Source organism: Pinus tabuliformis, chromosome X, assembly GCF_031772625.1.
Source record: "Pinus tabuliformis cultivar Carrire ecotype Pingquan chromosome X, CPIR1, whole genome shotgun sequence".
Taxonomy (NCBI): Eukaryota; Viridiplantae; Streptophyta; class Pinopsida; order Pinales; family Pinaceae; genus Pinus; species Pinus tabuliformis.
Genome location: NC_142308.1, coordinates 258,142,612 through 258,158,608, shown reverse-complemented (window position 1 = coordinate 258,158,608; position 15,997 = coordinate 258,142,612). Strand labels below are relative to the sequence as shown.

Here is a 15,997-nt window from a genome sequence, read left to right as displayed (position 1 = left end):
CATTCAACAATGGATTTTACATCTCGAACAAGGGAAATAGAAGTGAACTTCATTTGTTGCCTATGTAACATAGTTTTGATGCATGAACCTACTTATCATGCACCCCTTCTCGGTGCCCAATCTCAAAATAGTTCTAAATATGTGGTACCTTGAGTCTTTTATATAGCATACACAACATTTGAAATCTAAGTGTGTTTTTCAACTCAGCTTGTGCAGCCATCATAACAAACTAAGTGTTGATCAATTTGTATATTATTCTTTTTCGAATAACTATAGAAAATTAAAAACAATATTGTATATACCAGTAATACTCCAATATAACTCTATTGTCTCATATTTCTATTTAGACCATTATACTAATTTACTTTTAATATTCATATTAACTTTAAATCTCATTTTATAATTATCAGCAAATTTAACCACTAATAAAATAAAACCAAACCAACGTGAAAAACATTTCTGCATAATCTAAAATATTTATCTTACCATCAAACCATATGAACATGTTTACCCTAACGATGACAATAGAACATCTAATATCTAACCTGAATCTCAATGCATATTGATGACAAAGTGGGATTCAATTTAAAGCAATATTTTATTAATTCTGAAAAATTCAAAGCAATATTTTATTAATTCATCATGCTTTAGCATTTTCTTAAACTAATAGAGCGAAGATTTAAACAATGATGATGCATGACTAGATTAAGAGAATGTGAAAACCCTCACTTAAAAATTGCAAACCACATCACAACATCCTGAGTGGATAAGCATTAAATTAGTTATATTGTATTACAATATTTTTCATGTTTATTATAAAATTTGACAATATTTTTTGTTAAATAATTTTTGAAGAACACATGGGTTCCTTATTGAAATATAAACATTTTCAATTATATGGTCACTATCAAAAGTTTAATGTTATCGTTCCCAAGCATATGGTCACTATCAAAGTAACTTTCCTCAAAGAAATCAAAGGGGTGACTATCAAAGGAATGGAGATCGAAAGAGTAAATGAAAGAATCATGTGTTTGTAGTTGACCTTGATGAAACCTCTCATAAGAGAAGGCCTAGAAAGAATGATTCTGATGATGAATACTCATTTTATTCTACTTTTATAGGTTCCATTATAGGTCATGACGAAATATGGTTGGCAGATAGTGGTGCATCTAGGCACATGAATGGGAGTTGTAAACATCTCTTTGAATTGGTCAAAAAGAAGATTGCTCAAAGGGCTGATCTTGGAGACAATGGAAAATATGAACTTAAGGGAATTGGTTCATCAACCTTCCAATTGGAATTAGGAGGTAATGTATCAATTAACAACATTTTATATGTTCCTAGTTTTAAGAAGAACTTGTTGTCTATTTCATCTCTTGAAGAAAAAGGATATAGAATTGCTTTCATTGATGGAAAATTTCTAGTATGGAAGAAGGATGCCTCCTTTGAATTTCCAAGGTCATTTTTGTGTGAATTGGATGCCTATATCATCTCCTTGGAAATTCAATTCAAGCCTTGCAACACAACATCACTAATATTTGCAAACTATGGCATCGAAGGTACACTCATGTTCATTATAAAGCATTGTCTAGATTGAAAGTTTTTGTTAAATATGTACCTAAAATTAAGATTAATAATGATGGAGTTTGAAAGGGATGTTCCCTTGGGAAAAATGTTAAAGGTAGATGTACTAGCAGCGATAATAGATCCAAAGGAATCTTGGATCTTGTGCACTTTGATGTTTGTGGGCTTGTGTCTCACAAGACCTTGGGTGGAAATTTGTATTATGTCTCTTTTATTGATGATTACTCTTGTAAAACATGGATATATCTCCTGAAACCCAAGGATGAAGTATTTGAGAAGTTTCGTGAATTAAAATCACAGGTTGAGAATGTTACAGGAAGAATAATTAGGAATTTAAGGTTTGACAATGGAGAAGAAGAAAATGTATCCAAGAAATTGATTTCTTTCTACAGGAATTGTAGAATTAAGAGGGAGTTGGTATTTCCCTATTGTTCTCACCAAAATGGAATCACTGAAAGGAAGAATAAGACTATTATGGAATTTTCCAAGGCCATGCTTCATGATCAAGATCTGCCTATGTTTCTTTGGGGAGAAGATGCAAGAACAATTGTTTATGTTCAAAATATATTCCCACATCAAATATTGGACTACAAGATTCCTGAAGAAGTCTTCATAGGTGAGAGACTAAATGTTGAACACTTGAGAATATTTAGTGATCCTGTTTTTATTCATGTGCCCAAGGAGAAAAGGATGAAGTTAGAACCTTCCAGGAAGAAAGGAACTTTTGTTGGCTATAGTGAAAATTCAAAGGTGTTAAGGGTTTATGTTCCAGAACAATGTTCTATTTAAACATGTAGGGATGTTATATTTGATGAGGATGTTGTTTTTTGGAAGTCCAATGGTTCACACTTGGACTCTGACGATGATATGCAAGTGGCTCCAAAGAATGTGGAATTGAAATCTAAAGAACTTGAACCAGTGGATCAAGATCCTCATGAATACTATGATGATCATGAACTTGTTGAATCTCTAAGAGAAACTATACCTGATACTAGAAAGAGGCATTCCTATCTTGAAAGAACATTGAAGGAAGTTGAAGGACATGCTACACCTCATGGGACCTTAAGGGAAAACAAGAAGCTGAAGAAGTATTTTGGTTATGCAACATTCATGTGTGAGATCATTGAGTCTGAGCCCTCCACATATGAGGAAGCAACTAAGAATCAAGCTTGGAAAGATGTGATGATTGAATAATACTAATCTATAATGAAGAACGATGTTTGGGAAATCATGCCAAGACCTGAAGGGAAGTATGTTGTGTCTTCAAAATAGATATACAAAATCAAGCATGCAACCGATGAAAGTGTTGAAAAGTACAAGGAAAGATTTATGGCCCGAGGATTCTCCCAGAAAGAGGGAGAGGATTATGAAGACAATTTTTCTCCCATTTCCATGTGTGCTTCTATTAGATTAGTCATTGCTCTTACTTCTATTGTAGGTTGGAAACTACATCAAATGGATGTCAAGATTGCTTTTCTGAATGGGGCCATTGAAGAGGAAGTCTATATTGAGAAATCTCAAGGTTTTTAGCTCCATGATAGAGATTCAACACAGGTTTGCAAATTGAAGAAAGCCCTGTACGAGTTGATGAAGGATCCTCATGCATGGTACTCCCGTATTGATGGATATGTTTTATGTCTTGGTTTCAAGAACATAAATGTTGATCCAAACTTGTAATTCAAATTTGTTGAAGGAAAGCCTTGCTACTATACGTAGATGATCTATTTTTGATAAGGGATAAAGTTCTGATTGTCCAATGTAAGAGGGAGATGGTTTCTGAATTCAAGATGAAGGATCTTGGTCTCATGCAATCCTATTTGGGATTCGAAATCTGGAAAAAGAATGATTGAATATTTGCTGGCCAAGGTAAGTAAATTATTGAGATCCTTCAAAGATTTGGCATGATGGACTACAAGTCCATGGAAACTCCTATGGTGACAAATTTGAAATAGATTTGGGACCCTGGTTCTGATTTTATTGATCCTTGTACGTATCACGAATTGATTGGCTTGTTGAACTATCTCGTGAACATTAGACCTGATATTTGTTATGTTGTGAACACGTTGAGCCAATTTTTGGTTGAGCCTTGACATGTGCAATAGGTTTCAGTGAAACATATGCTGAGATATTTTTGTGGCACCATTGAATATGGTTTGAGATAAGTTTCTAATGGGCAATGGAAACTACATGGATTCACTGATGTTGGTTGGGCTGAAAATCTGTTGATAGGAGCACCTCTAGATTTTGTTTTAGCCCGAGCCTTGCTATGATTTCATGGTCTAGTAGGAAGAAAAATTATGTTTCTTTGAGTACGGTTTAAGTTGAGTATATAGATGCATGTTAAACTTGTTGTGAAGTTGTGTATCTTCGAAAGTTTTTTGTTGGATTGTTTGATCAAGTGCTAGAATCAACCATTATATATTGTGATAATCAAATCTATGTGAAGCTTTCCAAGAACCTGGTGTTTCATGATAAATCGAAGCACATTGAGATCAACTATCATTACATCTAGGATATTTTCCAGAGGGGAGTTGACAGGCTCGCGTACGTCCCTACTGATAAGCAAGTTGTTGAAGTGTTCACAAAGACATTGTCCCAAATGAAGTTTTCTTATTTCGGATAACAACTTGGAGTTGCTAAGAACCCCTCTCTAACAGGGAGGGAGCATTGATTGTAAACATCATATGGTTGACAATCTTCCTCACGCTGTGACCGGGAGACCTATGGATTGGTTGGGAAGATTTCCACTTCCTTGGGTTAATCGACTGGGAGGCTAGTGGGTCTGGTTAGGTAGCTTGGTTTCAAGGCATGGAATGATCCCTTAAATCATGATGACTGAGTTACCAGTTTGGTTGGGGACACTGATTTTGTGATCTCTCCCTTAGGAAGTTTTCGAGAGACCTATGGATTGATATCGAGTTCTCTCCCTTAGGTCGTGGACCGAGAGACTATATATTTGGGGATTGAGATAGATATTCCTCCCTTAGGTCGTGGATCGAGAGACCATATTTATGGCCGGGGAGATGTACCTTGTGCGTATGATCGGTTTTCCCTCATTGATTTATCCCACTGGTCAGTAGGTCACTAACTTAGATGCTATAGGGTTGTGGCTTATGCGATGTGTTGGATACTATTTATCTTTCCTTATGATGAGACTGATGATCTCTCCCTTACCCTATGGTTGAGGTACCCATGGATTGGTCAGGGAGATTGGTCTTGATATATATAGAGAGATATTTGTAGTTTTGATCTCTATCTTAGGCTGTGGCAGGCTGTGGTTGAGAGACCTATGGATTGGTTGGGGAGATTGATCTTGAGAGAGAATGGAAAATACCTCGCTAGATAAGAGGGAGTGTTTAAATTTTTTTATATATGGTTGGTATTTTCATTGGAAAATTGATGGATAAAATTCAATTCTTGAAGTTTAATCAAGTCATCCTAAAATGCATCAAGTCAGCTCCACAATTCAAAAATCCACTTCCTAAATCACATATAAATAAGAGATCGTTGGAGCTCATTTTGGCATCATCATCACACATCACATTGATATTAGATAGCAAGAGACATTCACACATGCAAAGGAGTTAAAATGGGTCTTTCTGATATGTGTTGACCAACATCTATTATTTTGTTTGAACAATGTAGACTTGGGAGGAATTTCTTGTGTTTGACTGATCTATTTCACTGTTTAGGAGGCCGAAATAACCAACAACAACTGTCCCTTGAAATAGAAAAGAAAATAACAAACATACCACATAGTTGACTACTTGCCTATGGTCATTAAACTAGAACATTATGATCGCTTATAATACTAATGATCTCCATTAACTTCACATTTTCATAGCCAAGTAGGAAGTATCATACCTTTGATGAGTTCTTGCTTGGAATTGTTTATAGTTGGAGGTTCTCCCAACAATTTAGTTTGTATAGTAGTATACAAAATGACCTAGTCTATAATCTTCAAATACATATCCTTATTTTTCAATGTTCTTTCACTGTATGTTAGATATTATCCTTTGATAACTCCTACCTACTTGGAAAAGCAATTCCTTTAGAGTATCTTAATGAGGCATTGAGTATTTTCTTTCCCTCTACTCAATGTGCCAACCAATAGTCATTGCCCCATTCATTACATTTTTGGGTAACCACTGCATATATGTGCCCTATAAAAAATGGAGTGCCCACATGCGGGTTCACTAAATAAGCATAACATACTACATTCAAGCTAGTTACCTTAAGAATTAATAAAAAACTCATTAAACCTGGTATATGATGTCTGAGATGTGATCAAAATGTAGTGAAATATTTGATTGGTCCTCCTCCACTTATGACAATTCCATAATTATATGTTGACCAATGGAAAGCGATACATGATCCCAACTATTAACTTACTTTGTGGATCTATAATTGTCTCATTTGCTACTACTACATGGAAAATGGGATCAAGAGAGTCCCCTTGTCCATATTTCAATTATGTCATTGCTTGATGTTCAAACTGAATGAAATCCATGACTACATTCATATAAATGTGATCAAAATACATCGACCACCTCCCAAAAAATCTATGAACATGTGATTTCCTGGTTGATTGGTCTTCTCACATCGCTTCCTCCCCCATAACTGAAAAACACCATTCAACAATGGGTTTTACATCTCAAACAAGGGAAATAGAAGTGAACTTCATTTGTTGCCTATGTAACATAGTTTTGATGCATGAACCTACTCATCATGCTCCCCTTCTCGGTGCCCAATCTCAAAATAGTTCTAAATATGTGGTACCTTGAGTCTTTTATATAGCATACACAACAATTGAAATATAAGTATGTTTTTCAACTAGGCTTGTGCAACCATCATACCAAACCAAATGTTGATCAATTTGTATATTATTCTCTTTCAAATAACTATTGAAAATTAAAAACAATATTGTATATAAATGAAGTTGTTGTACTTATTATTACTTATATACAAGTGATACTCCTTCAATATAACTCTATTGTCTCATATTTCTATTTAGCCCATACCTATATGTGATATGGACCATTATACTAATTTACTTTTAATATTTATATTAACTTTAAATCTCATTTTATAATTATGAGCAAATTTAACCACTAATAAAATAAAACCAAACCAATGTGAAAAGCATTTCTGCATAATCTAAAATATTTATCTTACCATCAAAACATATGAACATGTTTAGCCTAACGATGACAATACAACATCTAATATCTACCGGGAATCTCAATGCATATTTTTTTTTCCTCGGTAAAACTAGCTAATCTATTATATTATTTACAAGTAAACTTTACATGCAGAGAGACATGCTGTCCAGGGCCAACTGTGGCACCTTGGATGACTTAGCTTGACACCAAAATGCTCCCTCGCAGGGGCAGCGCCTCCTGAATATACCAAGACACTTCCTAAACAGACAAGAACAAAGACAATAAAGACACGGCTATACCAGAACAAGAAATAGAACATGTAACAGAATTGAGCTTAGACAGTAGCGATACAGCCCACGCAGGGGCTTCCATTCAAAAAACTTCACGTGAATCCTCTCCCAGACGCATGACCGCAGAATACAAGACATAGTTAAGAACTGAAAATAAACTGACACAGTAACGTAGCCGAGAGAAACCTTTGAGGTAGACCATAGCCGAGAGAGAGAAGAGAGGGCTGGAGCGCGCTTCTGGGGATCAATCCTCAGGCTCTTCCTCCACGACGTAGCACCATCCTTGACCTTCAGGGACTCCTGCCCACATTGCCATTGGAGTCCCTGCCCACATTGCCATTGAATCCTTTGCAGTGGCCAAAGGTTCCTGCTCTTTCCCTGAAGTTCCTTCTTGGGCTTGCTTGGGCTCTTTCCCTAAAGTTCCTTCTTCAATTGATGGCTGCAGTACTGGACTCTCCTCACGATTGCCTTCTGGAGGTGGCTCAGCCGAAACTGGTGGCTTTCCATCTTCATTCTCCTCAGGAACCTTGGTAAAGAGGATCGAGATATGTGCATTGATGCCTGCATTATCCTTCGAGCTGCCCAAGGTGAAAACGACTGAGCCAAATGCTGGAAGCACCGGCTCCCCTCCGCTGGAGCTCCCGACCTCCATGAACTAGTTGGCTTGAATTGGGGTGGCTTTCGCTCTCCTGTAGCAGTAGCAGCAGCAGCAGTGATGGTGCGCATCTGCTGCAGGGGGGCGAGTAGAAGCACCTCGTCTTGGTCCCCTTCTACTCGGTTGTCTCTCCCGCAATCGAGCCATAGATTCCACGTCCTCTTCAGCTGGTTCCAGGACCAAGCGCGTGGGTTTGAAGTCCCATGTGTGATCGCCAAAGGATAACAGTACCCAAGATGATGCAGGGCGGAGCTCCACTGCCCAGAGACCACGCACAGAAGTGGCAAACCCGGAGCAAACTTTGCCCGAGCGAGAGACCGCAGTTTCCGTCTCAAATTCGCTCCAATTGCTCTTGGAGTTCCGCTCTTTTCTGAGCCATTCATCAAATTCACAATACCAGGATGCAGTGATTGCGCTTTGAGGGAGGAAAGCGCCCACCCGTCTGGAGATTTTCCCCGCCTGCACCTCCCAGACCTTAACAAGCCGATGCATTTGCAATGATCCGACTTCCCTATAATATCTCTCAACATTCCCTCGAATAGAGCCCTCCATAACTGCTCCCTGCCTCCCCGTCTCTTCACTCTGCTCAGCATTGAATGCCCATCGCTCGGGCAGCTGAATGTTATACCTCGGCGGTGGTGATTCATAACTCTAAGTCGTTGGCACGGGGCGGCACATGCTGGGCATGTGGCTCGTCCCTGTGTGACATTCCATCACCCGCATCCGGGGGAATCTCAATGCATATTGATGACCAAGTGGGATTCAATTTAAAACTCAATGGATGAAATGGAATCCAATACTTTAGCACAATAAAGTTAAAGCAATATTTTATTAATTCTGAAAAATCCAAAGCAATATTTTATTAATTCTGAAAAGATCATGCTTTAGCATTTTCTTAAACTAATAGAGCGAAGATTTAAACAATGATGATGCATGACTAGATTAAGAGAATGTGAAAACCCTCACTTAAAAATTGCAAACCACATCACAACATCCTTAGTGGATAAGCATTAAATTAGTTATATTGTATTACAATATTTTTCATGTTTATTATAAAATTTGACAATATTTTTTGTTAAATAATTTTTGAAGAACACATGGGTTCCTTATTGAAATATAAACATTTTGAATTATGTAAGGTGCTATAAAAAGTTGATAGTGAAAGAAGTTGACGAACACGTTTAACCATATCTGGTTATTAAAATGTTGGCTCTATTAATTAATTGAAACTAAATGTAAACTGTACATCACATACTAATAAGTTGAAAGTTGAAGCGTAGTAGCCATCGTCACTCAATCCTCATTAATACCTATCCTTCTATTAAATGCACGATGATATATATGCCGGACATTGCATTCACAATCATAAATTTCATTACGTATGCATTCCACTGACGCTAATATGAACTTGGTGTTATTAATTTTTAATTTCAGGTTGTGTTTTTCAACTTTAATACGCAGTTCCCATCTCTTGGTGAAAATTTTACCCTCTGGCCAACAAAAGAACCAATACTCCAAAAATACATATATAAATGTATTTATGAACAACAAACTATCTAAACTATACCACTCTTGCAGATAAAAGAGATTGCTCGGAATCTAGATTTTTCATCAATATAAAAGAAAATTACATGATAGCCATGCCCTCTATCTAACTATTAGTTTTTTTTGGCTTCTTTGTTGGCGTGTTTTTTGGTTTCTCTTGAGGATTTTGTTTTTGCACATCTACTTTGTTCTTTTGTATCCTTCCTCTTCTCTAGTAGAGGAAATTAACTTTGGCTTCAGATCTTTTTCTGTATGCAAAAGTATTGACATCTATGAATATCTTGTTAAGGTAGTATAATCTGAAATAGACATAAGATGATGTAAAAAATTCTTAGATTTTGAATGAAAGTTCTCTTTTTTTCGTCTGAAAAAGAAAAAAGAAAACCTCGGCCCTCCCTGCGATGACAGTAAGGAGGCGACACTGCCTTCAAAAATTCTTCACATGCCCTAAACCCTATACTAAACTCCACAAGAGGGATGAATCTAGTCCCGACCAATGCCTCACCAAAATCCTAACCCTAAAATTTATCATAAAACTAGAGGGGAATATTTTAATAAAATATCCTAACTAATTTTTCCTCCATGACAAATTCACATTTCAGGTAATTTACATCACATTTCATCTTCTTTACAAGTCCATCTCCTTTACAAGTACATTCAATGATCATTTACATTTCATTACATTTACACTTGCATTACTCTTCTAAATGCACTCTAATCACACTTGGTTCCTAACAAGCTCCTCCTAAGACAAATCGTTGGCCCGTCCTGAAATAGATACAATTCGACGTTCGCGTTGGCATGTGCTGCCACTGCACGATCCCAATCCACTTCTGAATGTTGAACTGCAAGCTACGCACTAATCTCTACTCTACTCTACTCTCCCTTTTAGCGTACCTCGTCCTTTTTCTATGGGCATCCCAACCTCTTGCTCGTAAGACCTTATCTCTCTTCTTGAGTGGGCGTCTCAACCTCTGCTTGCAGGAACCCACAACTTCCTACCAATTCACCACTAACTATTGCAATCTGCATTCGGCCTCTTGCTATTCTCCCTTATTCCACTTCTTGTGACCATCATAATTGCTTGGACTCTTTGTCTTCTATCACTTTCCGATGCAATTGGACTTCTCTACTTCTGTTGAGTGGGAGTCTTCAACTACAAAAATTGTCTCTCACCTTTTGTTATTTCATGATAGTTGAAATACAGTGTGCCAACTAGTTTGCGCAGAACAAGCGAGAAACACCTAGTGGGGTCCTAAGGAAGACTTCCCATACACTTTGTCCTAGGTTTCATTTTTGTGCCGCTTGTCTTATTTATGAGTTAAAAAATAGAAAAACATGATACTAAGATAAAAATGACATTAAAATAGGCCCATTGCAATCAAATTTAGAAATTATGGGTTCTTCATGTTCTGGGTTATGGCTCACCCGACCAGTGATCAAATTTGAAGGGCATGTCTTAATTTTATTTAGAAGGGTGCACATTGAAGTTTCCCTTTGAAAAGCACAAAAAAAATGCAATTCAATTGACAACAATAAATTATTTTCAAATATCTTTTTTTTTAACACATGGTGAATCAATAACTGTTTGGTTGGAACTAATGTTGTGAGTTCCAAGACAACATACTATTGGTTGCTGATGTCTGTACAATGTTGCAAGCTGCAAGATATTCCTCAGTTTATCAAGAACAATAACCCCTTCCAACACAGTTGCAAGTCCAGTATTTATCATACAATTCATACACATTGTAACTGACAAGTGACAAGCCAACTGTGTTCATAACATTTATGTTCGCCAAATGTTATGTTTTCTGTCTTTTTCCTTGAATTACTGTCATATTAAGCAGAGGTTGGTGTAAGAACATCCAAAAAAGAATTAGTTTGAGTTTCCACCAATATTATGAGTTTCCACCTTGTGTTAATTAGGTTCTGGCAATAATTTTGACGGGTAAACTAAGTTTCCAGGAAATTTTTTCAGTTTCAAATCTGATGTTTAAGCATGTGGCAAAAAAAGCAAAGCTCTAAAAAATTCTTTATTTCTAAAAATTTTGCAGACTTTGAACAATGGACTATTAGTTGAACCCATGATTAGAAGGCCATAGAAAATGTATTGCTAGAGCTAAAAACCCATGGAATGAATGCTGCTGTAATGGGTTGAGAAACATTCACCTTTTCTCATGGCCTGAACATTGCAGAAAATATTTGTCTCAGGTAACTGTATGCAGGATGAGGCATCCTCAGTGGCAGACTATCACTGTAATGGATACTACTATGGGGGAGGAATCGATGGGTGATTCCCTGAAGGACACGTCTCTTCGGCTTTTTGTCGATGGCAAGAAATATTCCGTCAATGGCTTTTTGGATAATTATACCGAAGTTGACAAACTTCTGGCACCAAAGGGCGATCCAGAACTTATTTTGGATAAACTGAAAAGGGTGTTGCTATCTTTTAACATTGAAGAAACTGAACCTAAGCCAAGGCCTCCAGCGAATAACCTGATTGTCTCAAACAAGTATCCTGCACTGAGAAATAAGAAGAAGCTTTTTGTTATAGCTGTGGATTGCTATGATTACAGTGGCAATGTATATCTCCGTATGTTGGAAATAATTCAGGAGATAATCAAAGCTGTGCATTCTGATGCAACAAGAACAAGATTTTCCAGTCTTGTATTATCAACTGCATTAACAGTTGATGAAACTCTGGGGATGTTAAACTTTAGCAATATACTGCCTCTTGAATTTAATGCTTTAATTTGTATCAGTGGGAGTGAACTTTACTATTCAACAACTCCTGCTTATCCTGATAACTTGGGAGGACTTTGACTTCTTTCCTTTTATAATTTAGGTTGTTGGGACATTATGAATTATGACTTATGCTACTCATATATTTCGTTAATTTTTTATTCATTGGATATTAAATAGTTGGGACTTAATGACTTAGGCCTAACAAGGGATTAGTTGAAGGTGCTTTGGTTAGGATTTTGATTTGGATGGTGTTTCTAATGATGGGAGCTCAATTGAACTGTAAACTGTATTGGTGAAACAGTGGAATTTAATTTATTCTTATTACTATTTGATTCAATTGAACTGTAAACTGTATTGGTGAGATAGTGTAATTTATTCTTATTATTATTTGATTCAATTGAACTCTAAACTGTATTGGTGAGACAGTGGAATTTATTCTTTTTACGATTTGATTCATTCATGCCATTAAGGCATTAAATTTGATTTTTGTCTTGATGTTTGAATTGCATATTCTTAGAGGTAAGTGAAAAATATAGATATCAAAGCAGAATGAGTAACTTACAGATCTATTTGTATTCAGTCTTGCTCCTTCACATCACATAAACAACAGGACCTAGATGTATATATTGAAGCATAATGTGAAGTTCTGTGAAATCCAATATGCTATGAACTTATGAAGTCTCTCGAATGCGCTCCTCTCCAAGCATAAATTGTGCTTAAACCTTGCTTGACAGGTGTCTGCTGAATGATGAATCTACGATCATCTCCAATCATTGTCAAACCTTTCTCTATGGGCAGCCTGCAGGCACAACTGCTAACTTGCATCATATGGACAAGTTACAACTAGAAAAACCAATTCAAAAGGAAATTGTTGTTTTTGAAATGGGAGCAACTCCGAATTTGGAAACTGTTGTTTCTGAAATGGGATTTAACATCAGTTGAGAAAGGAAATTCACAAGTTCAACCATTGTAATTTGTGATAGACCCATAGTGCACTGACAATTTGGAATTTGGAATTCCCAAAATCTGCATTTTAGAAAAAAATGAAATTTAACAAAATAAATTGGACAGGTTGACAACTTAACAACCCTTCTTAAAAAAAATTATAATATTATTCTAATTTTTTTTTAAATGGAAAAATTCAAATTTAATTTTTTTTTTGAATAGTAAACTTTTCTTCCTACTTCTGCGTCATGCCAGAGGCCCTTTGAAGGGCACCTGACCCGACACTATTCGCTCCAAAATTCTAAACTCGAATTTCTATCCTTTGTGAGCTTTGTATTTTGGAGCTCCGCTAGTTAAAATGGGTCCTTACGAAAATTCAAATCCAGTTTGCAAAGGCAACATACATTAATCTCTACAATTGTAATTACGATACCGCTACAACATAGTTTCTCCCTATTGGCCAAAACCTTCTTCCATTTTCTTTCTATAATAACCATTTGCAGGTTTCCTTCATAGGGTTGGACCTTTTTTCTTTCTTCAGTGGAAAAAAGCGCTTCTTCTTTATATTAATAAAAAGGATAGTAAATTTGAAAGTATTCTTTTCTTTCTTTTCATACATCATTTATATCTAGAAAATATCTTGTATGTAATCTATATCTTAAATCACTGAGTTCATAATGTCCAATTTTGTTACAACTATTCAATTTAGTGTTTCCTACACCCTCAAAAAAGAATAATTCGATAGAGTATCGCCTTCTTAAGACCTTCCTACTGCTATTTAGTATTTACATTACATTTTCCCCAAAATTATGGCACATTTGCAGCTTTCACGTCCCTGTGAATTATGCTCGGCTTGGCGAATTCATGCAGATAAGTTAGCCCCCTGGCTATGCCCACTGCAATTTTGTAGCGCTCCGGCCATGGCAACCATGTTGATTTATGCGGGTTGAAGAGACAGTCGGCCAAATTGCCGTTCTCCATGAAATCAGATACAAGAAGCTGTTCGCTAACCTGCCCCTCTTTGTCGAATTCGACGCAGTAGCCTCTGATAGGAAGCAGGTTGCGGTGCTTAATCCCGCTGATGACACGCAGTTCGTGGCCGAAAGTATCGTCTGTTTCGATCTTTGTGGAGTACTTTAATCTCTTCACTGCTATTCGCGTCCCGTTTGGCAGGATTCCCCTGTAGACAATGCTAAAACCCCCTTCGCCGATCACGTTCGCCGCCGCGAAATTCCCCGTGGATTCTTTGATCTCCGACAGGCTGAAGAATTTCAGACCTGTCGTGGAGCTCAATAGTTCGTATCTCTGCATCAATTTCATCCGTTTCGATTTCCAGAGACTGGTCTTTCGTCGATTTAAACACAGGCAGATGCTCAATCCAAGAACCAATATTCCAACTGCGGTAATTATGGCGATAAAGTACCATTTCAGAAATCTATTTCCTCTCTTCGGTTGCGCAAAGGTTGCCAACGACGATATATTCTGTACGCTTAGAAGGCAGTAAGCGGCATCCGGACCAAGACCATCGTAACAATTAATGCCTCCTGCGACATAAATCAACAGAAACATTGGGCAATTCGATTTTCCTCCGGGTTCTTTGTTCAGCGACCTGAGAGCCATCCCCATGGCGCCTAAGCATTTATCGCACTGAAAAATCCCGGGGCGAGATCCGTTGCAATTCAGCTTCAAGCCCGTCGTATCCACCCTGCTCTCGAAGGTCGTTAGATTGTCAATACCGAGACAGGTGCCTGGATCACAGACAAAACTTTCGGACCTCACGTTGCAGCTCCTGAACATCTCGGCTCCGATCCCTGTCCGGACTTGTACTAGCCTCTGTAATTCGTTCAAACATACACCGGCCATCTGGTTGCTGGGCAAGAGAAACGAACGGTTGTAGTGCATCCATGAAAAGTGAAGGATCTTGATTAAATCGTTGATGCTTTGGCAGCAATGAGTTTTGTCTGGAAGTAAACATTGCTGAAGCATCCATATCTGAGCGTCAACCTCCGCTGTTATGTTCAATGGACACGACATGTTCAAGGCCTCCACCTTAATTGCTCCCGAAGTAATCCAAAATATAAAACATAACAACAAGCCCTTCTGCGTAACATCTTTCAGCAAACTGATTCTTCCACAGAGATTCATATCAAGAGATTAAAATCGTATGGCAGAGCTCGAAACTTGTAACCAGCAAAACGTATTTCAGAAACTATGAATTCCTTCTTCTTCAACCAAGCATTAAATGAATCTGGAAGTACCAAGCAATCGAATTAATAGCACAGAACTCTGCCATTGGTCAACAAAAATTAGGAATAATGGAGTAAGTTTAGGAATAATGGAGTTGGTTGTAAGATACCGTGTAATCTCCGGGAAATCAACAGCCGTCACTGAATTTACCATGCTTCATACTGGCTGAAGTATTTCATGTCGGCTACTGTTCATCTCCTCCATAGCGTCAACACGTAGGTGTCACCAACGTGTTTGTCACCTCTACACTTTAACAACGCGGTAATGACCCGAATGATTCGCGAATCAAGTTAAAAAAAAAAGTATTTCCTTCGCTTAATCGAAGTCTTCTGCGTGCACTTTTCGGGCCAACAAAGAGATACAGTTGTGTTAGTGATATTTTTTTAAAATTTTTTAGTTTAATTTTTTTTTAATTTGATAGAAATTTATTAAAATCACAAGTTTGATGAGTAATTTTGCACAATTTAAGTGTATTAGGGTTTTTCAGGTGCTGAATCCATATATAATGTTTAAAAACTAGTTTAAAAATACACAACTCAAAATTTCACCTCAAAATTTTCAATGAATTTTAGCACCGAAAGGTAAAAAATAACATTAAAAACAACTCAGATTTTAATACCTGAAACTCATTTAAAATTTTTAACTTAAATAAAAAATTTAATATTACATTTTAATTTTTTGGTAATTTTTTAGTCAAATTTTCATTTTGGTTATTTAAATTGGGTTTTTGATTAAATATATGAATTCAATAGTTGATCGCATGAATTAATGAAATCACAAGTTTGATGGGTAACCCTACACAATCTAAGTGCCCTAGGGTTTTT

At 36.9% G+C, this 15,997-nt stretch overlaps 3 protein-coding genes across 3 annotated transcripts in view; 1 reads left to right on the top strand and 2 right to left on the bottom strand.

The window, feature by feature from the left end:
• Window positions 1-11,507: 11,507 nt before the first annotated feature.
• LOC149139363 (putative sucrose-phosphate synthase 2) lies at window positions 11,508-12,059 on the top strand. Its single transcript, XM_089450694.1, has one exon. It carries the CDS (start codon window positions 11,508-11,510, stop codon window positions 12,057-12,059), a length of 552 nt encoding a protein of 183 aa, XP_089306820.1.
• Window positions 12,060-13,733: 1,674 nt separating this feature from the next.
• LOC149139362 (putative receptor-like protein kinase At1g11050) lies at window positions 13,734-14,960 on the bottom strand. The gene has a single exon (XM_089450693.1). The coding sequence runs from the start codon at window positions 14,958-14,960 to the stop codon at window positions 13,734-13,736; it is 1,227 nt and encodes a 408-aa protein (XP_089306819.1).
• Window positions 14,961-15,067: 107 nt separating this feature from the next.
• LOC149139361 (putative LRR receptor-like serine/threonine-protein kinase RKF3) overlaps window positions 15,068-15,997 on the bottom strand; it is a 3,061-nt gene continuing 2,131 nt past the window's right edge. Inside the window, exon 2 of the mRNA XM_089450692.1 lies at window positions 15,068-15,174. Coding sequence (XP_089306818.1) covers window positions 15,068-15,174 — 107 coding nt within the window. The remainder of the gene's footprint in view (window positions 15,175-15,997) is intronic.

Excerpts from the sequence above, each read along its gene's own strand:
- LOC149139363 (XM_089450694.1), top strand. The coding sequence starts at position 11,508 with ATGGGGGAGGAATCGATGGGTGATTCCCTGAAGGACACGTCTCTTCGG.
- LOC149139362 (XM_089450693.1), bottom strand. The coding sequence starts at position 14,960 with ATGTCGTGTCCATTGAACATAACAGCGGAGGTTGACGCTCAGATATGG.